General features: G+C 37.0%; 2 protein-coding genes and 1 pseudogene across 3 annotated transcripts in view; 2 read left to right on the top strand and 1 right to left on the bottom strand.

Annotated features, from left to right (window-relative positions):
• The window catches only part of ophn1 (oligophrenin 1), a 29,321-nt gene extending 27,412 nt beyond the window's left edge, over positions 1–1,909 (top strand). For both annotated transcript variants that reach the window (XM_004557397.4, XM_076888982.1), the window contains exon 24: positions 898–1,909. In XM_004557397.4, the coding sequence (XP_004557454.1) occupies positions 898–909 (12 nt within the window). In that variant the 3' untranslated portion in view covers positions 910–1,909. The remainder of the gene's footprint in view (positions 1–897) is intronic.
• Positions 1,910–3,586: 1,677 nt separating this feature from the next.
• The window catches only part of ar (androgen receptor), a 38,350-nt gene continuing 14,164 nt past the window's right edge, over positions 3,587–27,772 (bottom strand). The window contains exons 4-8 of the mRNA XM_004557395.6: positions 16,111–16,383; positions 11,832–11,976; positions 8,210–8,340; positions 7,951–8,102; positions 3,587–7,452 (exon numbers count right to left, since the gene is read on the bottom strand). Of these exons, the coding sequence (XP_004557452.3) occupies positions 7,294–7,452; positions 7,951–8,102; positions 8,210–8,340; positions 11,832–11,976; positions 16,111–16,383 (860 nt within the window). The 3' untranslated portion in view covers positions 3,587–7,293. The remainder of the gene's footprint in view (positions 7,453–7,950; positions 8,103–8,209; positions 8,341–11,831; positions 11,977–16,110; positions 16,384–27,772) is intronic.
• Positions 19,373–26,105, top strand: LOC106674983 (uncharacterized; annotated as a pseudogene).

The following is a 27,772-nucleotide window of genomic DNA, read 5'->3' on the forward strand; positions in this document are numbered from 1 at the left end:
AGTGCAGGTTGTCAGCCTACTGTTTATCTCAGATGTCAACATGTGTCCATTTCTGTTTATTTTGGAGGAGAAAATTCCCAAAGTATGAGTTGATGAGTGAAAACTGTCCACTGACAGTTGTTGCTAAGGATATCATGAACTTTTCTCTCAGTAAGCATTGCTGTTTTTTGCCACTGTTAGCCAGCGTTTGAAGTATATCTAACACGTTTTTTTTTTTTTTTTTGGGTTTTTTTTTAAAAACCACTTTAGCCTAACATTAGCTGGCATAACCAGCTGTTGTTGTTTAGCCGGCTCAGCTGTCTGGAGATGGGACGGTTGCATGTCTAATCTGCTGACAATTTCAGGAATGAATAAATATATTTATGCACTGTTTTTGTACGTTAGAGCCCTGACTGCAGTTCAGAGGCTTGAGGTGAGGAGCAAGAGCAGTGGTGTTTGAGGAGAAGGAGATGATTATAAAATGATGATGAAAATATATCCCCATTACACAAACATATACATTATACATGACCGTATGATCATTTAGCATATGTACAAATGTTAACATTATAGCTTGAGCTAGTTATGATCTATCCTATGGTCTGTCCCAGCCCTACACTGTATATTTTTAATGGATTCATTCACTGTTTATGAGGACACATTCCCTCAATAAATGCAATAATAATATTAAAATTTAGTTGACGATCTGAAACGTGTAACTGTGGCAAATATGCAAAAAAAAGTACATACAGCTTCTGTACATCACTTCCTGGTGTAGTATGACGTTTGTGTAGTATGCTGTGCAGTGGATGAAGTTTACATTTAAGATTTCAAACAGCAACACCAAACGACTGGTGACTAAAATGTTCTTACATTCTTTCCATATTTGAAAGAGGCTGTCTGTGTTCCTTTTTCTAGGAATTTAAGTGAGGAAGATGTGGCTGACATCATGTGACCTTTGGGAGCACATCGAGCTGGAGGGAGTCACCACTAATGAACTTAAATCAATCCAGTTTGTGTAAAAATAGACTGAGGAAATAGCTCTTAATTGAATTACTTGGTGTAAGGATCTTGTTGTGAAGCGAAGCCGTAGCAGACTGACTTTTTAAGGAGTTCGCAAAGTTACTGGTTCTGTGTTCAGTTAGCATTCCAAAGTTAGGCTGGAGTAAAAATAATTTACCATTGTTTATTTTGTTAAATAAAATCTCTCTTGTCCTTTTACAGTGTTTAATAGTTTGATTTGGTCATGACACCAACTGTGTTTGTCGGGGTAAACTGCAGTGCTGGTTATAACTTGTTGCTAACACAAATCTCCCAAAGAAAACTAATTCATTTAAAACTGCCTAAATTAGTTTAATCATTGTACATTAGTAAATGTGAATTTTTACTCTCGCTAGATTTTGAATAGGATTATGAAGTGGCCCGCGTATTATACTTGCAACAAGAAAAACTACAGTGTGTCGTGTAAGTTCTTTTGCTGACGAGCCAGCTAAAACATTGACACTGATCAGAAAAATACAATTTTTTTTTTAATTAATTTATTTTTTTTGTCAATCTGGACAAAGGGTAAGCAAACACTTTGGTTAACCTATTCAAAGTCACTTTTATGAGGCATTACAGAGAAGTACTTATGCCGTCACCTCCGATCTTGTCAGTGTAGTTTGAATTCACAATGAATGTAGTGGTAGCGTTAACGCAGCTCAAACATAAAACAAACTTGACTTTTAGAGTATGTGAAAATAACACTCCAGTGTTTTTGCTTCCATTTCTGTGTTCTTAAAATTGTTATGTAAATTTTACACTTGTGTGTTATGTGTTTGTTGATATCGTTGTTTTAATTTTACATTTTTTTTAATCCAGCTTTTAAAATTCAGGTTGATTTCTGGTTTAAAAAAAAAGGAAAAATAAACTGAAGGACTTCTAAACCAGACTCATGAGTAGGATGCATTTCTTTTCCATTCATTACTGATTTTTTCCCCTTTTACCTTCATATGACATCTAATCACTTGTGTGGTGTTGACACCTTGTCAATATTTAACCAAAGTCAACACAACAGAACTGTTGTTGTGTAGCTTGAATGTTTAGATGTGTTTGAAGCCTGGGCTTTTGACTTCACTGGAAGTGTAAATGTACTTGCTTATAACTTAAAACCATGTTTAATATGAGCATCCACTATTATAACAGTATGTGTATATATGTAGTACAGTATGTAGTATATGTACAAAAACACAGCAACAAGCAAAATAGGTTCTTAGTCTTTTAGGAGAGACTTAGTAAAGTCATATAATTGTTTGTCTAGACTTTGATAGAATAAAATGTTCGAAATTTCTGCCTTTACACCAACAACACTAACATTCAGAGCAAATCACAGACGGAAAATAAAATGAAAGGTGAATAGAATGAATATTAGCAACTTGTTCAACCATCAGAAGCTATCTCTGTGTATGCTTAGAACCCCCACCAACCCACCCACACACACTCAAAAGCTAAATTTTCTTTTTAAAGAAGTGAAAAGTTCTTTAAATGCTCAATTAAAATACATATTCAGTAGCAATAAAGTGGGCCCCAATCCTCAGCCCATATAAAATGTTGGTGAAGCATCTCCCCTTGTGGCGCTGAATTCCTAAAGTGACCACACAGCGCTATCTGACTACTACCATTATCTTTTTTTGTAAACCCTCAACCATCCCCTGAAGCGCATAACTGGTCATGTGGCTCTTCTTCCTGTGGAACTAACAAATTCTGGGAATGAAAGAGCACAGTGGGTCTTACCATTATGCACTATGCGGTTATCTGTCAAAGGCACTTTTGCATTGTATTTATGTTGCCGTCCACTCCTCCCTCCGCATTCCAGTGTACACTGCCAGCCATCCCTCCCTACCCCATACCTTGATCCCTCTGCAGTGGATTGGATGGTTGAACTGCATCGAGCATCAATGGAAATTCCCATTCTGATTTCATGCCAATTTATTTAGCCTTGAGCTTCGGTTAATTGCAGCCAAGCGCATGACTCTCAAACGGAGGAGTGCACACAAGAACAAAAGAATGTGTGTTTAAAAAAATAATTTCAAATAATAAATAATAATCTTGGGTTTTGCGTAAGTAATCTTGACTCCTTTAAACACCCTGCTTCAGTTTTTTTTTTTTTTTTCTACTCTTGTCTCAGTCAGACGCCAACAAGAAGGGATGTCTTAATATTGGCTAAAGGTGGCTCAAAAGGAGGGTAAACTAAAGAACTGCACCAAATCCAACTAACTGATTTCAAAATGATATCTTCTGGATATTATTTTGAATTGTGAACTGTGTTGTGATGTCACTCCAGCATAAATTAAAGGACTACTTGAAAAAAGTTGGATTTTGGCCCAAAAGTCTTTTTCATTTTATTTTGCCCCATTGTCTTTCTTTAATGCAGGTTTTTGTAAGTTTAAAATAGAATTAAAAAAAAGAGTAAAACGTGAACCTTTCTTACCCAAATAGTCATCATAAGCACTTTTATTAAATTATTATTATTTTTTAGTTAAAGACAAATCTGTTTTTGAATTTCAAGGCTCCAATAGAGCGTAGTAAAAAGACTGAAGAGTTTAAATTCCAAGAAAACATATACCACTTTCAGAGTCAGAAATATTTTAATTGCCTTTAAAAGATGACACCTTTGAAAAACACACATTTTGAAAAAACAGAGATCACAAAAGATATAAATCATACAATAAACAACTTTGAAAGTCAAGTGTTTGGACACAAAAACAGACATCAAACTGATCAATATATACAGTTACTGTCGCATGTACAAAGAACCCTGTTAATATGCAGTACACTGGGCACATATCAGCTATTTCAGCAAAATACAAACGCCATGACCTTCTTTGAGTACATCAGTATCAAAATTTTACAGACGCATCTATGTCTTATTAATGCACTGTTGTGTTGGCTGTGCCCGCTGTGAAATGTGTAGAAAAGCTAAACCAGCATAAAACAACAATATTTAGAACCACAGTTAATTGAATGAGTTCTTAACTGCTGCAGCAGTCTTACATATGTAATATATTTTTCTGTAGACAACATGCTTACTGAAAATTCAGTTTTCTGAAAGGTGTCTTGTTTGCATCATGATGGAAATTGGTTTCTCTGCAACAAAGGGCCAAATCACCTTTAGTCTAAACCCATAGCTGTCCACTGTATTCTCTTTCCTCCCCTAGTCACTCCGCATAGCAAGTAGTGTACAAGAAGACAAGTTAAAAAAGCATGAATATGTTTATTTGTGCAGATGAAGTTGGATGCTCTACAGGGTTTCACTATAGCTTAGGAATGAATAGGCTACAAAGGAGCTGTGAAACTGACTGTGACAGACAGTCGATCACTGTGTACTGAACAACAATTACACCACCAACCAATATACGATAAACAGGTAATACACGGATGTCTGTGCGTCACTTTCTGTAAAGCAAAAAGTTATCCATACAACTACACAAACACATAATACATGCATCTACAATCTTCTAATGGAATGTGGACTCGTTAAGTGCTGAGTTATAAAACATTATCAAATGAATGAATTGTCAAAAGGTGCAGAAAAGACCACAGAAGTTACTTTTGCTGTAAGCACAGAGCAGCTTGATTGTGAGAAGGCAGGATGTGCTACAGTTGAGTCTCAATTACATCAATCAGTTGCATCATATAAGCCATGTTGTAGGCACAGAATGCCTTGCGTTTGAACACTTGAACAGACGTCTTTAATGAAATGTAGATGTGTATAATTGCATCCATTTCTGCAAATGAATGCTTTTCGGCTGTTGATTGACTGCGATCGGTTATCTTCAAGGCATTCCACAGATTTTTTTCCTTAATTTTAATCTCTGAGGTTTGGCAGTGCCTGTCAAGGATTCTTACATTCCACATCCGAGGGCCTTCCAGTTTTTGTCTTGAAAAAAATTGAATTTTTTTTCTGTCATTTGAAATTTGTTGCTCTGTAAAACATTACTGCTGCAATCTAAGATCTCTGGCACCCCGAATCTAATTCAGTATTTGCCTGTATTTGCTGCCATCCTTTTTTGCTTGCATCCCTACAAGACGTTCAGTCCTTGCTCTAGAAAGCGCGAAGCAGTCAGCACAGTGTTGTCGTGCAGACGAAGTAAGAGCTGTGCATTCTACATGCAGCCCTGTCTGTTACAGCTGATGACATTATGTTAGCTTTCTTCTCATGACTCACTTCGGTCTGTGGCGTGACTGTGCTTTTTGGAAGAGGAAGAGGAACCCACCCGAGGGATTAATAAAGTTCTATCTTATCTTATCTTACTTCCCAGAGGCTTCTAATTGGTCACATCTTTGTTTTAGCTTTAAAAATAAGAGCGCTTGTAGCCACATTCAACTTTTAAAATAATGTACGTGGCAATGCCAAACATCGGTACTTTTTAAAGGCACTATATTTACACAGTTCTGCATGCACAAAACGAGACAATGTATCTGTTGTAACATTAGTTGCATAATGAATTAATATTTTCATGACCAAATCATATTGTTCCATTTGATAGAAAAGTCACTAAAGAAAAGAGGTTCATTTTACGCTGACTGTGGGTAAGGAAACATCTTAACAGACGGTCTTTTTTTAACTTACAAAAAAGCAAAAACCAAAACAAAGATATCCAGTCTGCATATTTGCTGTTGTAAAGAGCGGTGGGTTCTGCGTGGTGGTCTGCAAGCCAAACAAGGTCAATGTGCTGCTTAAGATGTCTAAATATTAAAGTACAAAGTGAGCAGATGATGTTTCATTTAAAACGTTTTTTTCATGACTTTGCTGAAATTTCACACTACGCTATGCTTCACAACAATCACAGTACTGATCATGTTCGAGTGCTGGACAATAAAATTCACAGAAGGCTTGAAATGAATGTGAATCTTTCACCTTGTCTTTAACATGTTCTGGTCTCCTTCTGAAAACATACATCACACGTCAGAAACACTTTAACAATGGGTCAAATGAGCAGAATATACAGCTATGAGGGATTGTATTGTGGTGTCAGAGGCTTCAAATAAATCACTACTGTACTGGATTTATAATTTTTGTAATTTGTTTCTTTATACTTATTGAGGCATAACTAGAATATGGACACTTATATATAAGATTTACACTAATCAGTGCACAAAAAGTGAGATTTTTGTCAGTTCTTGTAGAAGTTTAGGCCTATGACTGTTCACTGGACTGGAATTTAGGCACCAAAGAAAACATCAATGAATCGAGGTAATTGATATGGAATTTGAATTTTTGTGATTTATATCGACAGAATTCTTATATATGAGATTTTGGTCATATCGCACAGCCCTAATATCACATCAATATGTTACCGGGTGTTGCAAATCATTCAAGGGAATTCACATTAAACAGAAATTCACATTATCTACTTACATTCAGACTTCCACTAGAACCTCATTGATAGATTTGAAACAGAAATTCAAAATTCCTCCACAAATAGCAAGCATAAACTGACAAATGGCGACACGCAGGCAGTCGGTCTGCATTTATAAACCAGACCGCAGTTATTTGGAAACATTCACCAGTCTGATAGAGAATGAAGTCAGTAAAAGTCAGACTGCAAGTGTTTAGAGACTGGTTGCCTCTCACTAGGTGTGCAGCTGTTTTGTGATCGCAAAAGTGGTTGTCCAGAGGTTGACACCCTTAACCTCTGGATAGTTGGTTGCCACAACTACTTGCAATCAACTGCTGAATGTGAAAAAAAAATGTAATCATTGGACAAGTATTAAGTAGCAAAGAGGTTGACGTCCTAATTTTACTACTGTGGCATGAAGGATGTGGGGTTTTTTGTGACTGAGCCATACGGGAATCTCACTTTCACAAACATGAAATGAATAGGTGAACTGCAAGGCAGCAGCTAAAATACTTTGGTAATCCGAATATTATTTACGATTTGTGATTTCTTTGTCCGTTATACATAATGATGTCACAAAGGTTTAGGTGATCATGTTTTACAGACTTAACTGCAAATGTAAAGCTGAATCTCTCCTCCATCAGAAAACACAAACAATCCTCTTATGATCTCATGAACCACAAAGCTGTCATAAAAAGACAGCTCTTCAGGTAAAAGCTTTAATAGTTTTGAAGAAACAATCTCAATTATGGCTAAAAAGGCAAAAACCCCCAACCCCAAACGTAAAACGCCTTGAGCAATAAAAATGTGATTACAAGGCAGGGATAAAAGCAGTCAGATTGAAGATGTGGGGAAACAGTTTAAAGCCTTAGTTAAAGTTTACGGAGGCTGCAAGATGAGTCATTTTCTGATTTTTTTTAAAAAAAATCTCCTTCTACTTATGAAACAAGATTGGTTTAGCCAAACCTGCCAAGATCTTTGGTACATGTACTGAGATTATTTCTCCAATCATCTCTGGAAAGCTGACCTTGGTGTGAAGTGACTGAGCCTGGACAAAAAGGTCAAAGGTAAACTGATGGAGCTTCTTTACGGTCTGAAACAGAGGAGAAAAGAAAAAATCATAATGTGGATGAAATTTACTACAGATAGTATTTGGACAACAGCTTGGGGCACATAAGTCAGACATACACACAGTTAACGCTCTGGCATAAAAATGTGAGGATATGAATCATAGTAAACTCATCCATAAGGCCTTTTCCTGCCTCGAAGACCACTTCTGAGATTTTGACTTCTGAGTAATCAGATTCTTTTCCAATACTAGCATGAAGGATGTTTTTTGTTATGGGCTATTAAAGTACTCCGTCCTATGTGATTTAACTGGATGTGTTTCCAACAAATGTTTTAGTGTAATATAATTACAGCTCCTTCTTTACACTGTTTTTCCATTTTTTTCTCTCAAATTTGCAAAAGTGCATCCATGTTCCATGCATCCACAAGTGAGGCTTTTTAGAAACGTTTACAAAAGTATGAATGTATCTTTTTGGAATAAGGATTTTTGTTTTTAGCCTGAAGAAACATCTCACCAACTCACCATCTGGAGAGAGTCCATGAGTCGTGTGAGCTGGTAGAACCTCTGAGATGTGTTCGTAGTCGTTTGAAAGTTGATGAGGCGGTCGAGTTCGTTGATGTAGGTGAGACGCAATTCGTCAAAGTACTTCTGACTCTTCAGACCCTCAACGGGAACTGGTGAAAATAGAAAGAAAAAAATCATGTTCATTTCTGACTGTACTCACTCCTCTGTATGTCCACTTCTTTATGTTTTCATTTTTGGCACGCAGAAGAGTACTTACTAATGCTAAAGAGGAGCAAGGCCTTCATGCAGAGAAACTCTTCCTGGGTGATCTGCAACATCTCAAACTCCTGAGAGAGATGCCTCATCCGTATGCAGTGCTCGTACATGGTGGAAACGTGCATTCTGTGTCTGCAAACGTTAGAGAAAAAAAAGGTCAGGATGAGGGGATGTAACCTAACGGGAATGTTCAAATCGCAAGAGGTGAAGGAGAAATTGCTTTACACCTTGGACATTTCTCCAGTAATCAGTAACTACTGAAGAGGAAAGAATGTCAGAGGTTAAATCCATTTCCATCCGGCACACTGTCTTTGAATCACATTATAACAATACAGATTTGTGCTGTGTCATCTTTGACATTAGTGCTGAGGACGTTAAAAACACACAAAACTCTTTTACACCAAAATCCAGTCATCCAGCCTAAGCTCAAAGTTCATGATGAGAGCTGATTGGGAATTTAATGTTCGTGCCTGAATGATGGGCAAAGAAGACATTTGTTATCAAACTTTGCCATCTCTTCTAACACGAAATCAATTTGTCACTTATTATGAAGCCGGCAAAAGACAGTTTGGAACATATTCACATTTTTTATTCTGAGAAAATAAAGGTAGAATGAAGCAAATTTTGGGAATTAGAATACAGATGTCAAGGGGGAAAAAAAAAACTCAAATTGAAAAAAAAAATGGCATGAGATAGAGAAATGAAATGGAGCTGAATTTCCACCTTCTCACAAGAAATAAATGCAGAGTTTCCAATATGTGCCGGTATATATGAATAATAGTCACCAGGAAGCGTATAATCCAATTATATTGGACTTTCTGGAAAAGCTAACGATGAGTTATGAGCCAAGGTAAAAATAAATTGTAGGTTAGAGCAAGTTTTTTCCCCAGATTCATGATGATAGTCTGGATACTGAAAAGAAAATGACTGCTCTTTAATTCTATCTCGATAGCATCGCAGTTGATAGGCTGTCTCATGTTGAAGTGGTAATGCTGTTTTATTATATCCATGAAATTAAGCCTGATAAATGTACATCTGATGTGACTGTGGTGTCTTAATTCTCCAATTATGTTGACTGTAATAGGGTTTTTACCCTCTCTAAAGGACAGCCTGCTCGGCAGGAGTAGGAGTGGTAAGCGGCTAATTTCAAAGGTAACAAGGAGTACTTGAGTGCAGTAACACTGCTGCTCACATTTCTTTCACTTAGTTTAAATTATCCACATTTCTGACTTTTATGGTTTCCACCAGCCCCAAATTTGTCCTTAAAAGTTGAGCTCCTGGTTCACCACACCTTGAAAAACAACTGACAAAGTGGTCACAATCACGTTTCCGTGACTTAGCAGGATTTGAATTTTGGACGTAGATGGCTGTACTTTTTGAAAAGTCACATTAGTTCTGGATGCTGTTGAATGTTGCTTTGATTTATATTTTATTACCCCCAAATAATACCTGTCTGGTTAGCTACTTCACAGGCATTCAGCTCATTTAATCCAGTCATTTGATCCAGTTTCTGGCAATGCTTTTCCATTCTTTAATCCGTGCACTCTTTTATACTTAAAAGTACATATGTCTTTTTTTATTTTAGGAAAGAGCTAAACTTATTTGAGGTTATTACAATTAAAACATTTCTTTTTAAGGGTCATGATCTCATCCTCTTCCAACTCTATCAAACTTCCAATCCTTGGAGTAACCCTTTAATAGAACTTACCTAGAGTACTATCTTTTCAACATTTCATACTTTAAAAAAAAGAGGTTGTGTTCAAGAAGATGCTGCCTTTACCTACAATTTTAACAATTTTAAATATGAACCTACTAAGTGAAAATGCCAGTCATTTAGCCTTTTAAAAACTGTTCATACTCACAAGTATTTTCAGTCACTATGGAAACTTGATACAGTAAAATATCCTCATCATTTATGAGCATAAAACCTGATTTTGGTATTGTATTCTTGCATCACATTAAGTTAACATTTTTCAAATTTACATCCACTGGCTACTTTATTAGGTGCACCTCACTGGTGTCAGGTTAGGGCCCTTTTGCCTTCAGAACTATTAATTCTTCATGGTAAGGTGCTGGAAACATTCCTTGGATATTTTGGTCCACATTAACCTGGTAGCATCACGCAGCTGCTGCAGATACTTCGGTTGCACACCCATGATACAAATCTCATTCAAATCTCCTGTTTCACCATATCTCATATTAGTTCTACTGTATTGAGATCTGGTGATTGTGGTGGCCATTTGAGCACAGCAAACGTCTTATCATGTTCAAGAAATCAGCGTGAGATGATCAGAGGTTTGTGACATGGTGCGATAAAAAGCAGCCATCAGCCATCACCAACACTAGGCTGCAATGTTTGAGGCAGGATTGATCCATGCTTTCATGCTGTTTACACCAAATTCTGATCCTACCATCCAAATGTTACAGCAGATATCGAGACTCATCAGACCACACAGCATTATTCCAGTTATCTGTTGTCCAATTTTGGTGAGTCCATGCAAATTTCAGCCTCAGTTTCTTGTACTTAGCTGAAAGGAGTGGCACTCAGGTATCCAGTGCTCATCTGAACACACAATATGTCCAATTTGGGCTAGACAGATGTATTGTGTGTTTAGAAATACTCTTCTGTATACCTTGGTTCTAACAAGTGGTTATGAATGATTTTCTCTTCTTATAAGCTTAAAGCAGTCTGAGTCATTTTACATTCTGATCTCTGACATCAACATTCACCCAGAATAGCCACTCACTGGATATTTCACGTTTTCTGAACTCAGTAAATCCTATTGTAGAGATGGCTGTGCAGGAAAATCTCAGTAGATCAGCAGTTTTTGAAACACTTCAAAAAACACGCCAATTTAAAGTTACTTAAATCATCTTTCTTCCCCTTTCTAAAGCTCAAAATCTGGCAGATTGTCTTAGCTGTAATTGTAACACATAAACGTAATGAGTTGTTGAAACTGAACAGGTATACTGTGCATAATAAAGTGGCTGGTGTATGCAGATTGCACATTTCTTTCAGGCTGTAACAAATTTGCACTGGTGCTGCACATATGTTTAAAACTACTGTGTAAAAGGATCCTGTACATCACCTGCTTACACTGTTTGAACCAGACAACAACTGATATGTGTTATCTACTCCCAGCAGACTGTGTCAGTCAGCATTTGATGGAGCTAAATAAGAATTCATTTCTTGTAAACATTAGTATTCCCCACTAACTCTCACACAGACATCACCATTGTTGTTGCCGTCTGAAATATTCAGATCGGATTCATCTGCACTCTGCGGGGTTACGAGAGTCTGAATGCTAAAAAATTTTCCTTACTTTAATTTCACAGCAACAAAAGAACACCTAAGGAGAAAATTGGATGAACACACTCTTTTAAAAAGCCTGAAACTATTTATGCTTTACATTTTTAACTCTGGATATGTTTTTCTGTTTGTCTGTGAACGGGAAAGAAAATGAAAGGAAGAAGGGAAGATAAAGTGATGGAGGCAAATGAGAGCAGCTGCTTGCTCGCTGGTGGTGATCTCTAAATATAATGAGGAGCGCAGCATGTCAGTGACCCACTAATGGAATCCTTTCAGAGGATTATTGAATTCTAGAATTCAGAGCTGGACATACTCATTGAACACAAGGTCTGGGGCAAAGTATAGCATCCTGCCACTGGCATTCTTATAGGACCTCCATCCCAAGGCACACACCATCACCCCCATCCATGACTGCTGAATGATAGTCATCTGGTCATCCACATGGAGATTTCTGAAACCTGGGGACATACACACACACAATCACAATCAAAAATGAAATAATCTAATCTCTATCAAAGCACTTATTGTATGATTACGTGAGTTTGAAGATTGTGCCAGGGCTCAGCATTTTTATATACACTTTTTTAAATTATTTTTTAGGGAAACTTTCAGACTTTATTTCATCAGGTAGTAGAGAACAAACTGAAGAGCAGAGAAAGAGCAAAGGGAGTGACATGAAGGGAACTGTTCAAATGGGCAGAAACCGGCAGCCTTTCACTTGTTCGACCAATTGAGCTATAGAGTTGCCATAGCCACAGCTTTATGTGACTGTTCTAGTGACCGCCTTGGGTTGAAAAACAAGACTTAAAAGAGGATGAACAATGAAACGAGCAAAAGAAATGATTCTGTACAAGTAATTTCCTACCATATAGGACTTGTACATCTTAATTAGGTAAAATCACATCCAATTTTGATATTGTTATGGTTTAAAGTTAGAGGAGTAAGCAATCTGACTGACACACGTCCCAGAAAACAGAGTTTAGTCCATTGCTGTTTGGTAATCTTCACCGCTGCTAAACTGACTAAATGAGCTGGACTTCGAGAGTATGTCAGTGTTGCCATTTTTATCTGGCAAATTATATGACTTTGCTATGACGTACAGACCCGTTGACCAATAAGTTTTGTTAGTTTTTGTCAACTACCTTTTTTTTCTTCAGAAAATAAGACAACAACTAAATAAAAAAATAATAAAAAATAATCCGCGAGGACAAAAACTATGATGCAATGTAAATACGTGACAATACGTAAAAACGAGGTGAAAATATTCTGGAAGGAGACGAGATCCATTCAGAAGTAATCGCTCATGTAGCTCCCATACTTCCTATTTGTTTCCTGTCAAAATGTGACAAAATATATCAATTGTAGCAGCCCTTGGGATCAAGAACGCCATTTATTTCCTCAGCACACACGGCTCATTCTCTGGACATCATTGAGCACCGTGAAAACTCAGTCCTCTTGCCAAGGGTGCAAACTCCTGTGAACACTTAAACAGTTGGCCCGTTTCTCATGGGGTGCTGCTAGCTTGAGTGACACACATGTCTAAGGTAGACTTTATATAGCTTTTTGCTGTGCACGACCGACTGCTCTATACAGGTCGTGCCTCTGAGCGCATCCGTCATTAATGCTACTGCGCATAAAGTTCTGACAACCCCAGTAATGATGATTTATAGTACAGACCAGCAGTTCATGACATCAATGAAGAAGGAAAGAGTAGACATATGGACACATTTGACATTTGATGTCAGGTAAAAGAAGATGCTTTGTATTTCGTGTGGAGCAACTCCGAACCAACTTTAGGTTGGAGGTTCTATGATCTTATGATATTTAGTCGACTAAAACTAAAAGCATTTATCTGCTTAAATAACTAAATAAAAATTTGCTCTCAAAATTAACTCTGACCTCCATAAAGTTTTCATATCAGTTTTGGCTAGCAAGACCCCTCCCTCTTGTCCAAACGGGGAGGCTTCAGAATTCAGAGAGCAGTAGGTGATGTCATGATTGCTACATCTGTCTTTTATACTAAGTCATTGATAATGACACAGGACATGCTGATTCTTTATAATCTTTTAAAATACTGGATACGCATGTGGCTGGGAATTAGAATGGGAGAGAAAAGAAGGTCAGTAGATCGATGCCCACAACCAAGGTTATTATAGTAAACTAAACTACTACTAACTCAAATTAGATGTGAAAAAACTTTTTGTTAACAACAATAAAAACTAGGCTTTTAAACTTAAATGATTTAGTGAACCTGGAATATTATTTACTGATTTTCCTAAATCTTGCTTCTGACACGTTCTCCATTCAATAGAGACAAGAAAATCCACTCTGGAAACTAACTGAAACTAAGTCTCTCTAAAACCTCAGAACAACCTTTGTCCAGGACAAATGCAGACAGTTTGAACTTAAAACAGTAATAGAAATGGTGGAGAAATGGGAGAAAGAGGAGAAAAGAAATTAGTGAACCGTTAGTGAATACCCTCCCTCTTGTCTCTCCAGCTGCTCAGAATGGAAGGCATCCAGCCCTCTCCAAGGACAGAATGGGGGAAATAAAAAACATGAATGAATGAATGGGTGAAAGAATGAATAGGCTGTGGCTAGGGACTTCCCCAGCAACAAATCTTAAAGTCTATCAAAATTCCCCCCAAACACCAAACAACAAACTTTTGTGTTGTCTTTGATTCATAATTAAGTATAACGTGTCACCAAATCTATTTTTAATCTGATGCAAAAATAAATAAAATAAAAAATAAAAACACTTGGCTGTGTGGCTGGAGTACACAACTTTAATTCAGCGATCAGAAACTAAAACATTTCTGCTTGGTCAAGTGACATCTGTTTGAAAACTCTCTGTGAGTGTAGACTATAGAACCAGAGAGTGAGGAACAAATTGTGCCTGTTTTGAACTTGAATGTTATTTGTCTGTGCCAATAATTGTGTTTGTATAGATTGCAAAATGCTCATGCTTGTTCTGAATGTCACCAGACTATTTGCGTGATTCGCTTGCCATACCTGCACCAGAACTGCCTCTCGGGTCATCTGGCACATGGCCTGATGTTCCAAAGAGCAGGTCAAAAACCTTTAGTGAGGCAGCTTTTAGATTTTATGCTTCACACCAGTGGGACAGCCTGCCCATGAGGTCTGAAATTATCAAATGCATTTTCCAATTCTTTTCATTCCAATCAATCCAGCTTTTTTATTAGAATGTCTAGTTTCTTAATTATTCTTTTAAAATCTTTTTTCACGTACTGGTTTTGAGATCTCATTATCAGTTTGTTAGTCTTCTGTATAACATTTTGAATGTCATCAGTACCTGAATGAGAAGTCATATGGTAACTACTGCAGAATGGTGCACACACAAGAGCATCTATCTAACAACCTACAGGCAAAACTACTAAATCTTCACATAGCTGCAAAATCTCAGTCATTAAACAATGTCTGCTGCACATGTTTGAATTTCCTCATTGTTGTGTTTTAATATGGGGCAAATTATTAAAACAACCTTTTTCAAACATTTTATTATGGGTAGGAGGAGAAGAATAGTTTTCTGTGACTGGAAAATAACTGATTTCTTTTTCCATTTAGGTTTTTTTTTTTGGTGGGATGAATCATCAAGCTCTACCACCACAGTCCGTCTGGGTTTTGTGTCCAGGTGTATGAGCACAGTGACACCTCTTTTCTCCTGTTACATTTTTCCTATCAGACAAAAGAAAAAAGGCCACAGGTTAGAGCTCAAAAATCTATCACTAGAGCTGTTCCGCTTCATTGTCTTACAGGTTGGATGGTTCTTACGAGACCGAATCATATTTAGAATTTGAAGAAAAAAGAATAATTTATCTTCGCGTGTTTTTTCTCTCTCATCTTAACAACTGATCAAATAATACTTGTATGTGATGAGAGGCTTGTAGTTACAAAGCCATAGTAATCTTCACCTCACTCTTCAGTTCCTCTGAGCTCTTTGGAGCATTTTGGCATTCTTTCGCTCATTGTATTGGTTTCATTCACTCTCTTTGCTCTCATCAGCAGGCAGCTGTTTTTTAGTGAAAAAGCTCTCATAAACCCACAGAACCTTACATTGCCAGCACCAAATCACATACAGACAGTGATGAGCCAGTTTCATGCTGGTTAATGACAGTGAAACAAAATCACCAGCCAATTACGCAAAGGTGCGAAGTCCAGGTTTTGTGTTTGGGCAATAACTTTTTGGATAGTTAAGTTTGCATAAGCACAAAAGTTCAATTTACATTATGAAGCTGTTTCTGTGACATACAGTTGGATGAACACAGTGAAAGAGAGTGGCTAGACAGTTTTGTCAGGAGTTTGTAGAGGCCATAACAAAGCTGAGAGCAGATGTACATGTATTTCTTAAACACAATTACTAATGCTGCTCTGTGCCTGCCGATTGCTTAAACGAGTAACAGTTTTAACTTTTAATTTAAAAGTGGCAGCCTCTGTTCGAGACTGGGCAAAGACACAAAGACAGGCTATCCGGTGTACTAATCTCTTAAAGATCAAACTGGATCCATCTGCTAATGATAACTCAAAAGCAAAAAAAGATAATCTTATCACCTCTGCTGCAACCACTGTCCTACCTGGCAATCCTTTTGCCCATTTGACCACTTTGACAAGTTGTCTCTCTCCCAGTTCGTTGAGGCTGGTGAGCAGGGTGGCAGCAGAGTCCGGCTGGCCATAGTCATGGCCTGCATTCACAACCTCTGGCTCAATGGACTCCAGGATGTTGAGGAAGACCAGGTGGGAGTTCAGTTGCACACCAGATTTAGGAGAGACATGTGGATCCACTGGATCCTGAGCACCATGCTCTTCTTCTGGGCTTTTTTGTTGTCCAATCTTCTTCAGCTTACGTGCTATAAACAAAAAAATGATTTCATGTCTGTAAAGGTAACAGTTCTCATCAAGTTCAGGTTTGACAGATTTTTTTAAGTTATCAATCCAAATCTACATCTGGACCAATACAAGGAGAAGGTTTCTTCTTATCCTGTAGCAGCCATTCTGCCTAAATGATATATGCAGAATAAAATTGTGTTATTATTAACAGCAGCTGGCTGATGCCATAAAAAAATTTCAGTTATCATTCTGATAGCTTGATTTCAATGAAAATTAATCAAATCAATCCATTACATCCCCACACGCCATCTGGAACATATGGCTCTTTTTTATATGTAATATTATAGGAAACCAGAAAAAAAGCATTAACAGACCATACAAGTACTGCTGAAATACTGCATTCCTCTTTCCAAATAATATGTCATAAATGCCCCATACTGCAACTGTGGACCGTGAACTATTTTAAAAGAAATATTAAATTTGTCTCAATAATACTCAATACTGTGCTACTAATAGACTAGAATATTGAATCATATTTGATTTGAAAGAGGACTCACTGAACAGATGAGCCTCGTCTGATAGAAAGCCTACTGTCATCATGTGCGAGTCCTTACTGGTAATGCGGACATGAAAATATTCTTTTTCTTTTTGCCTTTGCAGAGTCCTAAAATATTTCCTTTAACTATACAGTTCAGTAAATTGTGCATTTCTACCTTACAATTGTGTTTCTTTGTGCAATGTATGTATCTTAAGAAGTCAAAGACAACAAAAGCAAAACCAACAAATACTGTATGTTAAAGTAAACATACTGGTTTCCCATCTTGAGCTTAACAAAGCTGTAATTCCTTCCTCCACAAATGCTGAAAATCCTGCAGCAGCTGCTCCATATGGCAACCTGCACTTACAAACCAAATTAGAGCAGGAGAAGCTGCCAAATACATTTAGCTCTTTAGCAGTCAGATTTAAGATCACCTATAATTTTTTTCCTAGAACAGTTATATGAATGGTTAAGCTTCGGCTCAGCCTGTCATTTGGGAATGTCAGCCCTGCTAAAGAGCAAGTGACAGGAAAATACAAATGGCAACAATGTGATGAGTGTACTGAAGAACACACACTTGTGTGCTCTGGCGATTTTTGAAGTGCAACAGGATCTTTTGTACAGGCGTAATTTTACAATGTATTTCTCTGACAATTAATCTGTTGTAGTGTCTGGGGGAAACAAAAAAGACAAGAAGATGGAGAATCAGACTATGAGGAACATATTAAATTTTTAATCTGTTTTATCAAAGCTGAGTGACAGTAAAAAAGTAACTGTTAATTGTCGTGCAATTGCCTCTTGCAGCTTCTGTGTGTAAAGAATGTCTAATTAAAACTGCAGCCTGGCTCTTCAGTTTGATAAATATTGAGCTGCCAGTTATAGACACGACTTAAGTCTCTCTCAGGAGTGGCAGAGCTGAAAGAAAATTGCAGATTATATAAGATGGATAATTTGTAAGTCTCACATTTCCACTCCTGATCCAATAACAAATATTTCAAGTAAAAATGGTTTATTAAAATTTTTTCCTTTGGATTCTCAACTGGTGACACAGGCAGGCATCTGATCTTTGCAGAGAACAATGTAAATGGTTGGGTCGAGCCAACGTGACACTCTCCATACTTGAGTTGAAGCCAATATAAAGAGACAGAGACACCCAATGGGTGGATTCAGGCTTTGTTACGCTCAAAGACTTGGTCTAGGAACAATAAATATGTCAAATCAGTGACAACCACCTGCATTAACTTGCATACGTTGCATACGCTTTGGCATCCGTGTCAATATTTCCAGCTCAAAGTGGCAGTAAATAAGCTGCTCCCTTATCCAGAACAAACCCATTTTCTCTCATATCAAATTCCACAGGCGAACTTTACCACTCTTTTTTTGCCAGGTCGATTAGTTGCTTTTGATAGTATCTGCATCACAATCACAATATTTATAGAATTCTATTTTTGGATAACTTCATCTCATGTGTAATGTCTTGCATTCTAAGTTTTGTCATTAGTTGTAAATTTTGTTTCTGAAATTATGAAAGTGTGATAGGATGGCAAAACTGAACATTAAACCAAGTCACAAAGCGTCACGTGCCAGAGAAATGCTCACATTTCTATATAAACATAAGAACTGTAAATTCAACATGCAAGTTCTTTACATTGTATACCATAATAATATATGGTAATGAAATCACCAGGACAACAATATAATATTTTGATCAGAATCATATATATTGTCCATCCATCCACACGGCATTTGAGTTCTGTTTTGGGAAAAATGCAGCTTAAACTCAGTTGAATGGAATAACATAATTCATTCAAATAATTTATTCAAAAAACAGTGAGGGAAATACGCTCAGGATAAATGTACGTATTACAATCAGGTTAAGTTATTTTTAGCTCGTAAGTGTGTAAATACCTTGAAATTTTACATTGCTGTGATGTGACGAATCTAGATTAAAAAAACATTTAATAACGAATGTAATAAAACATTTAAAAACAGTTCTTAGTCAGCTTTTTGGAGATAAATATATTTTTTAATTGTTTCTGTAAGAATAAAAACTTATTAAACCTTTACTAGTTCTTCCTATTTTATCTTTGTATTACTTTAAATACCAGCAAACTGTAAATAGATATGAAGTTAACTCTGAACCATGAAATAATCTAATTAATCTTTCATGCAATTTATTTTGTTTTTTCAGAGAGAAAAAATCACAATGGAATGTAGAATTCTCAAAGACTCACAAAAACACATGTATCAGGTTTGATATGCTTAGCTTTGAAGCGTTAAAACAATGAATCAACGCTGGGACAATGTAAAACTTTCTGTTCAGTGATCATTCTGGACTTCACACCGCAGCGTGTTTACTTGGAAACACAGATTTAGTGTCCCTGTCAAAATGTCAAGTAAGTGCATGAAATGTAAATCCTTCTGAAAAGAAGTGTTCATTATCTCCTCTTAATTACTACTGTTCTGTTTTTTGTATAGTATTTTATGCATTTGTACACAGCAAAAACTGGAGTGTTAAAATTTCAGGGTTAAAGATGTTAGAGTTGATTTCCACTCTCAAAGTGTCATTTTAACACATTCTGATTCAAATAGTGTTCAGTGTTGGAGTTATTAAACAGTGTTATTCAAGTCCAAGCAAATGAACTCTGAAGAGAGTTATTTAACTTGGTAGGCACCTGGGCTTCTGCCCAGGTAAACCCGTGGATCAATTAATAGTTTGCTCTGCCGGGCCGATTTTCCATGTGCTTCTGCTGGTTAGACCGTGGTGGATGCCTGCCGTGCTGCTTGGAGTATTTTACACAAACGGTAAGTTATTCAAACTTATATAAAATTCACGGTATTCTATCGGCGCAGTGAGGTTTTCTTGATGTTTCTTGGTGTTCGGTTGCTGAAAACGAGCTTTAATAGAGGAGGAGATGTGTCGAAAATTCTATTTAGCCTCCAATGCTAATGTTAATGTCTTTTTACTCGTAAGTGACGGTAGACACTGCACGTGGAAGCGCCGCGCCACGTTCAGCTTTTCCCCTGTTCACACAGACACGTCTTTCTCCACGCCAGTTCATGAGCGTTTTTGCTTCTGTTTATTCAGAGTAATTTTTTCACAATTGATAAGTAAATAACATCCCAAAATAATTGAAGAGAGCTTGTTTTAGTCACTCCTGCTTTTACTTTGACATCGTTCATCGCTGACTTGTCTCTAATCTGTCTCTCTCTCTGTCTCACTCTCTTCTCCCTTTGAGACACCCGCCCCAAACATAGTCAGTTAGGCTGTCCCCTCCTTTGCTATGTGTTCATTTTCATCTCTATTGTCTCTTTTCATACACAAATCTGATCGCATTTGTCAATCGCAGTATTTTATTTTGGAGAATAGCTTTTATCTTCAAAATTGCCTGGATTGTCTTGTGTGTCTTGGTGTAACTTCCTGCGGAACATGCGTGGCCCACGCAAAAAATAGACCAGATACCGAAACAATCGCTTCGTAGCACTCCGTGTCTGGTGTAAACTACACCATAGATTAACGTGTATTTTGTATTGTGTTATGTATCAATTGGACTCCTGCATGGACAGACACAGGTTTATTTGATAACATTAAATGTTATTGCAGTGAAATTCAAACGCATGGTCAGTATTAATCACCATGTACGGTATATGTCAGTGTTTTAATCATTTGTGCTTGAATTGCTCTAAATGTCAAATACTATGCCATCTTTGTTATTATTTTATCCCAGTAAAATGCTGGTCCAGGTTCGATACTGCCAACAGCAGAAGTATGTGAAGTTGGAAGAGGTTGATGGGCGTTTTGAGTTTATGCAGTTTCATGAAAAAGGTTTGTTTATATCTTACCTAATTTTAGTTGGGGGGACAGAATTTTTTGTAGGGCGTTTCGCCAAGTCTCTTGAATCATACAGTGGTGTATCACTTTAGTGAATGTGAGGCAAGAACAGTTTACTTAAAAGGTGCACTCAGATATATCTTATTTTTTCCAGTCATCGAGAGATTTTGCCTGCCACCTGATGCAAAAGTAGTGTACAAAGATGCAACAGGGACAGAAGTTGATGAAGTGATTTTCAGTGATCTTATCAGCCAAGGCACTGTGGTCATAACAGTTTTCTCAAGTGATGGTGAGAAATTTAAAGGGGCAAGCTCAACACCAGACATGGGGAAGGGCTGTGTGGCTGCGTGGCTGCTGGTTGTTCCAAATAATCAGGAGCACACAATTTGACCAATCAGCTGTTTGAACATTGAGATCAGTTAATTTAAATGAGTCAGGCCTGCAGTGTGATGTTGCCTTGTTAGTTAAAAATCTGCAGCCAGATTTGTTTTTCTACACCTTACAGAATAATGTTGTTTTTTCCTTTTAGAATTTTCTGATTACTCCTTGTCTTCTGCATCTGATTGTTCTGACTCAAGCTTCAGCTCAAATGCAAGTACATCAACTATACTTCTAGATGAGGGTCCCAGGAAGAAAACAAGAGTTGAGGGTACTGTTGATGCAGCATCTGCTAAAAAGGTTGTGACAAAACTCAGTTCTCATAGTATTTTTTCTACTTCATTATTCTTAATATGTAGAAAAGCTATTCCTCACTTTTTGCATCTTTTTTTTTCTCAAGTTAATTGAAGGTGTACTTGGAACCAATTCAGGTGGTGAAGAGGTTCTCCAGGAATATCACACAACACAAACTCTAACAGATGCTACCAGAAGAAAAATGGTCAATATAATAGTGGCTCACATGATTGATTGCCATGGGTATGTGTGTTCTATTTGTGCATTTTATTTTTTTTTAAATACAAGTTACTATTTTGCCATTACTTAAGCATGTTAATTTAAAATCGTTTTTCAGGCACCTCCCCACCAAAGCTGTTAGAGAACAGTACGCGCTAGGGGTAGTGACATTGTTCCCATCCCTGAAAGACCCATACTCCAAGAAAGGCTATGTATAGTCACTACTATTGCACTTTGTTTACATAATTTTCATGCTGTGCATCATTGGGATTTGTGTGTGTTGACATTTAAGTTCTAAAAATTTTCAGATTGACAACACATTATTTTTGAATGTATTTACATTTTAGGAACACTTCTATGATGCTGCAAGCAGCACTGGATACATTTCTTGGCGTTTGAAAACGATACAGAGAAAGACTAGAAGAGGATCTGCACCACCAAGTAGCTCCACTGGCTTTACTCAAGGAGGTAAGAAATTAAGTGTCCACAAACTAGATAATGTGCTCATTTACATTAGATACTATTTTGTTTTCATTTACCTATCTGATCAGCACCTATGCTTTTATGTTTGTGTGTTTTTCTTCAGGGGGCCCAAATTACCAAAGGCCCATTAATGTCGACATGCAGCTTGATGGAGATGCTTGCCAGGAGGCCATCTCTTTGCTGAAACATACATCCGACACTTCCTTGATTTTTCCAGAAGATGAGAGAGACCTTTCAGCATCGTCAGAAGGTCATCAATGATCCTGACAAAAGTCTTGATATCCTGTCTATCTTCCCAAGATTCTTGGATACAAGAGGATTGGTGAGAATATTCAGTGGAATTTTTAATATCACTTTAAATTTCAAGATGAATGTGGCAGTAGTAGATTTTCTTTCTTAAAGGTGAATCAAGACTTCACTCTCCTGTTTGATGATGAGATATCTACCAGGCTGCTTCAGAAATGGGATCCAATCTTTAGGTATCAAATCATCAAAGAGGCCAAGCAGCTCACCTCAACAGTAGAGTTGCGTCAATTGGTGCAGTCAGCAGAGAGTCCACCAGGAAGTGATCTTGATGAGGCAGCAAGTGAGTTTGTTAAATATGATTTGCTATAAGCAGTTAAAGTTCAATAGCATCAGGATTCTATTAATAAATACCAATTCATTCACCTGTTAGCTTTGCTTCATCAGTTTTCTTTAGCTGTTAGTTTAATGTTTATGACAGCACATTTCAACTTTCTTAGGAAGTGTTTCTAGTTCTCCTTAAAAATTGCATTTGAAAGATTTGCTGTCAATTGATTCTTGTGACTCTTTGGCCGCAGCCTTTGACCAAGACATGGCCTCCCTGTTGTTACTGTTACATCTACTTCCGCCACCCCCAGGAGGACCAAAGTATCAAAAAATCAGCGCCTCTGATGCTGTTGAGAGACTTGTAGTCTTTCATAAGGTAATTTAATATTTATAGTTTTTGTCATAAGTTGTCATGTCACTGGTTAAGAGGTGAATGAAACAAATTACAGTTGAGCTTACAAAGGAGGTTTACATACTCATTTCTGTGATGCTATTATCTCTGACTTGCTCCTGTGTCTAATGCTCAGTATCTTTGTCTCAACTCCAGTCTTGCTGCAGTTTGGAAGAGCATCTCCAGAATCAGCAGAGTCAGCAGCCATACCTCCTGGCTGTTGGGCGCCAGAAGAGGAAGGTCGACAGCTTCTATGTTGCCATAGACAAGCGTCTCATCCCCTGCCAGGCCAGCCGCTCCCTTGGGGCATTTGATGAGCTTTTTAAAGCTCATTTTGTGTTCAATGTGTCTTATGATGCTGCACTTGTGAATTTCTACACATTTCTGCAGACAACAGTATACAATATTGATATGGGGAAAATGAAGGAGTCCCCAAGAGTGCGTGACTTGAGAGCCAAAATCCTTAACCAGGAAATTCTTCTCACAACCTAAGTAAAAATCATTAAAATGCTGACATGTTTTTTGTGTAAGAGAGCTTATCTCAGCAGTCAGCAGCTGATTTCACATTTAAGAGGTGAACATGGTTATTATCCTGGACCTAAGTTTAAGTTATGTTGTTGGCAGCCAGGCTGCAGGCTTCAGTTCCAAACTTATGCAGGCTTTAGGAAGCACCTCAGTTTTCACAGCAATGTTGACCACAATGATCGAACTTCAGCCATTGCTTCTTTTTCTAATGACACAGTTTCACCTGCTTTGGAGGACCAGTTTAATTCCTCTTATCTTCCTCACAGTTCTCCCAGTGTTCTTCCAGAGTCTAGTTCTTCCAGTGTTCCAGTGAGCATTGATTCAGTACTTACAAGGGATTCATCCAAAGAAATCTGTGCATCCATTGTGGCCAAACTGCAGGGTAGTGGCCTTTCTAACAGTTTAGTATCCTCACTTGTAGGCGATTTGGAGGAATTAACAAGTGAGCTTCGCTCAGAAGCAAAGCAGGCCATTCTTTCTGCGTTACCCACAAAGGACTCCAGCATATCTTTAATAAATGAATGTTTTGAAAATTTTGAAAACCCTTTCACCAATCTGAACACAGAATGGAAACGAAATAAATACTTCAATCTAAAATGGGGAGTTGTAGAACCTAGAGAAATAACACTTGGAGTGAGGTATGACATCAGGCGAAATCAGAAGTTTGGTACTTATGATCAAGTACCTGTGAAGGATACTTTTATATATGTACCTATTTTGGAGTCTTTGAAGTTCATGTTTAGAAATCCAGAGATTTGTGTTTTCCTGCAGAGAGAGTGTAGCTCAGAGCCTGATGCTTATCATGACTTTTGTGATGGAAGTTACTTTAAAACTCACCCTTTGTTTTCAGCCAAAAGGCATGCATTACAAATTCAGCTATACTATGATGACTTTGAAACAGCCAATCCTCTTGGCTCTAAACGCGGAATTCACAAAATTGGCTGTATTTATTTTGTTATAAGAAACTTGCCCCCAAAATTTAATTCCATTTTGATGAACATTCATTTAGTGTCACTTTTCCACACACCAGATCTGCAAAAGTATGGTTTTGATGTTATACTGGAACCACTGATAAATGATGTCAAAAAACTGGAAAGCCAAGGGCTAAGTCTTCCATTTTCTGATGAGCAGGTATATGGCACAATATCACAGATCACTGGAGATAACCTAGGGATGCACTCAATTCTTGGTTTTAATGAGTCGTTCAGTAGCCGTCATTTCTGTCGCCTTTGTTTGATTGAGAAGAATGATTGTCAAATGGTGTACAGTGAGGATGATCCTAAAATTATTCTTCGTGGGAAAGATTTGTTTGACATACATTGCCAGTCTCTTCGGGAAGATCCTAAATTGAAGTCACTGTATGGGTTGAAAAGAAATTCTGCACTCAATTCATTGCAGTATTACCATATTTGCAATAACTACTCATTTGATATAATGCATGACCTTCTTGAAGGTGTGGCTCAGTATGAGGTCAAATTGCTTTTTGAGTATCTTACGCAACACTTCATATCAGAACAGAACTTGCTTTCTAGGATTTATGGTTTTGACTATGGATTTTTAGAAAGAAAAAACCGGCCCACTAAAATCATATTGGACAGTGCTGGCAATAGCATTGGTTTGAACTCTATCCAGACATTCTGTCTTGTGAAAAACATCCCACTTTTGTTTGGTGACATTATTCCTGCAGGGAACAGACACTGGAATTTGTTATTGTTGTTACTTCAAATAATGAACATTGTTTTTTCACCTTGTCTCACTCTGGGAATGACTATATATTTGAAGAATTTGATTATTGACCACCACAAACTATTTAAGCACACGTATCCACACAGAAACTTGATTCCTAAGCATCATTTTATGATTCATTACCCATCCTGTATTCGAAAAATTGGCCCTTTACTGTATATGTGGAGTATGAGGTTTGAAGCTAAGCACAAGTTGTTCAAAGATTATTTCAAAAATTTCAAAAACCTCACCAAATCGCTTGCTAAACGGCATCAGATGGCCATTGCTTATCACTGGGAAACCTTTTCTCTTAAACAGAAGGAGTTTGGGCCAATTAAATCATTTTCTTTAAGAGGTGAAAGTGTGGTCAATAGTGAAATGCTATTATCAAAAGATGTTTTCTCAACAAGTTGGGTTAAAATTGATGGTGTAGAGTACAAAGCTGGACTCGTTGTTTGCAGTACAATGGAGGAAGACATGCCAGTCTTTTGTCAAATAATTGATACACTTATGGTTGAAAATGACATTTTTTTGTTGACACACAAACTCTTTACTGAAAACTTTGATGAACATCACCATGCATTCAAAGTAGTACAAACTGAAGAACGGTGTGTCATAAAAATAACTGAACTCAAATGTCACAGACCATTTGATATTCAAAACTCATACAGTGCTGCAGATGAAAGTTTGTACATTATATCTTCATTTATTATGTTTTGATTCACTTTCTGGGAAAAAGAAGCATGATAATAAATGTTTTTGGACAATGTACAGTTTTCTTGAAATTATTCTCATGATTGTACTTGTTGTCGTTAAAAAGTTATGTTAATCTATTACATAAATAGTTCTTTTAGGGATTAAAACTACCTTAATAAAAGATTAAAGAGTTAAAGTAGTGTTATTTTTCAATCTGTGTAGTGTTAATTTAACCCAGTTTGGTGAGTTAAAAATTAACTCAGACATGGTGTTAATAATAATTTGCTCAGTGTTAATTTAACCCAGTTTTAAAGAAGGAACTCTGACAAAGTGTTAAATAATTAACTATTTTGAAAATGTTAATTCAACTCTGTAGAGTGTGGAGCTATATAAACCCTGAAAAAATGTTAAAATCAACTCTGTGGGAGTTGATTCAACACTACAGTTTTTGCTGTGTACACACGATATCGTGTGTGATGCAGCTGATTTGAAAAAAAGAGAAAAAAAACTAATGACTGCACAGAAAACATTAAAACTAAATAAAGAAATAGCAGAGAAAACTCAGAGGTTAACAAAGAGAAATTATTATTCAGTTTGCCTGTTTTTGTCTCTTCGTCCTGGTAAGACATGTTGTAATGCCCTCCTTTCATGTTATTTACTAACCAGTTTTGGTTGGTAAGTCTGTTATTTCAGTTAAATCATTTTGAGAGTTTTCTGATTGGCTGTTAAGCACCAAGAGAGAAACTGTAACTGCTTACAACTGTCATTAAGTGTTTTAATTACTGTTTTAAAATGGGGTTTTTTGTGTGTTTTTCTGAAAAGACTGCACTAAACAAACAGAATAACAACATAAAAATTAGTTCTATATCTAATGAGCACTTGGATCTTTTCTTTGAAGAGAAAATGGTGAGATATTATATAGCATTTTAGTAAATTAAATCTAATTAAATAAGTAAATGAACTTTAGTTATTTATGATTTTTGTCTTGCTATTGCTGCCAGTATAAAGGGATTAGTTAAATCAGTATTTGTCAAAAGCATCTTGGCAGTCACACAAAGGTTGTTCTGAGGTTTTATAGAGACTAAATGACTCCAGTTCTTTAACAGTACAGGTGCTATATGAATTTGAACAAATTGGTGTTTTTAATATTGGTGAAATCAAGATCTTTGTTAATTATTAGATAACACCAAAAAAGTTTGGGACGATGTATAAAATCTAAATGAAAACAGAATCGCTGAAAACCCATATTTTAATCACATGAGAACTTGAAAATTATCACATTTTTAAACCAACTAAGTGTACCACGTTAATGGCTGTGTTTTTACCACAGTGTAGTATTCCTTCTTCTTTCAACAACAGTCTGTATTTGCCTGGAGACCAGATCCTGGACTTTGGAGAGGAACATTGTCCCATCTTTGTGCGATATAAGAGTCTAGCTGGGCAACAGTCCTGGGTATTCACTGTCACATTTTTGTTTCATGACGCTATTTTAATAGCTGCAGCAAGTGATTTAGTATTATCTTGCTGAAATATGCCAAGCCACGCCTGAAAAAGTTGTCTGGATAGGAGTATATGTTGCTCTAAAACCTGTATATACTTTTCAGCATTGGTGCCTGTCCAGATGTGTAAGAAGTCCAAAGGCACTCAAACATGCCCATACTGTCAGAGATGCAGCGAGTCCCTCTCCTCTTTAGCTCAGAGGTTTACATGTTTTCCAAAAAGTTTTTTGGGGTTTTTTGAGATAATGTCCGTGACAAA

This window comes from Maylandia zebra, linkage group LG10 (assembly GCF_041146795.1).
Source record: "Maylandia zebra isolate NMK-2024a linkage group LG10, Mzebra_GT3a, whole genome shotgun sequence".
NCBI lineage: Eukaryota > Metazoa > Chordata > Actinopteri > Cichliformes > Cichlidae > Maylandia > Maylandia zebra.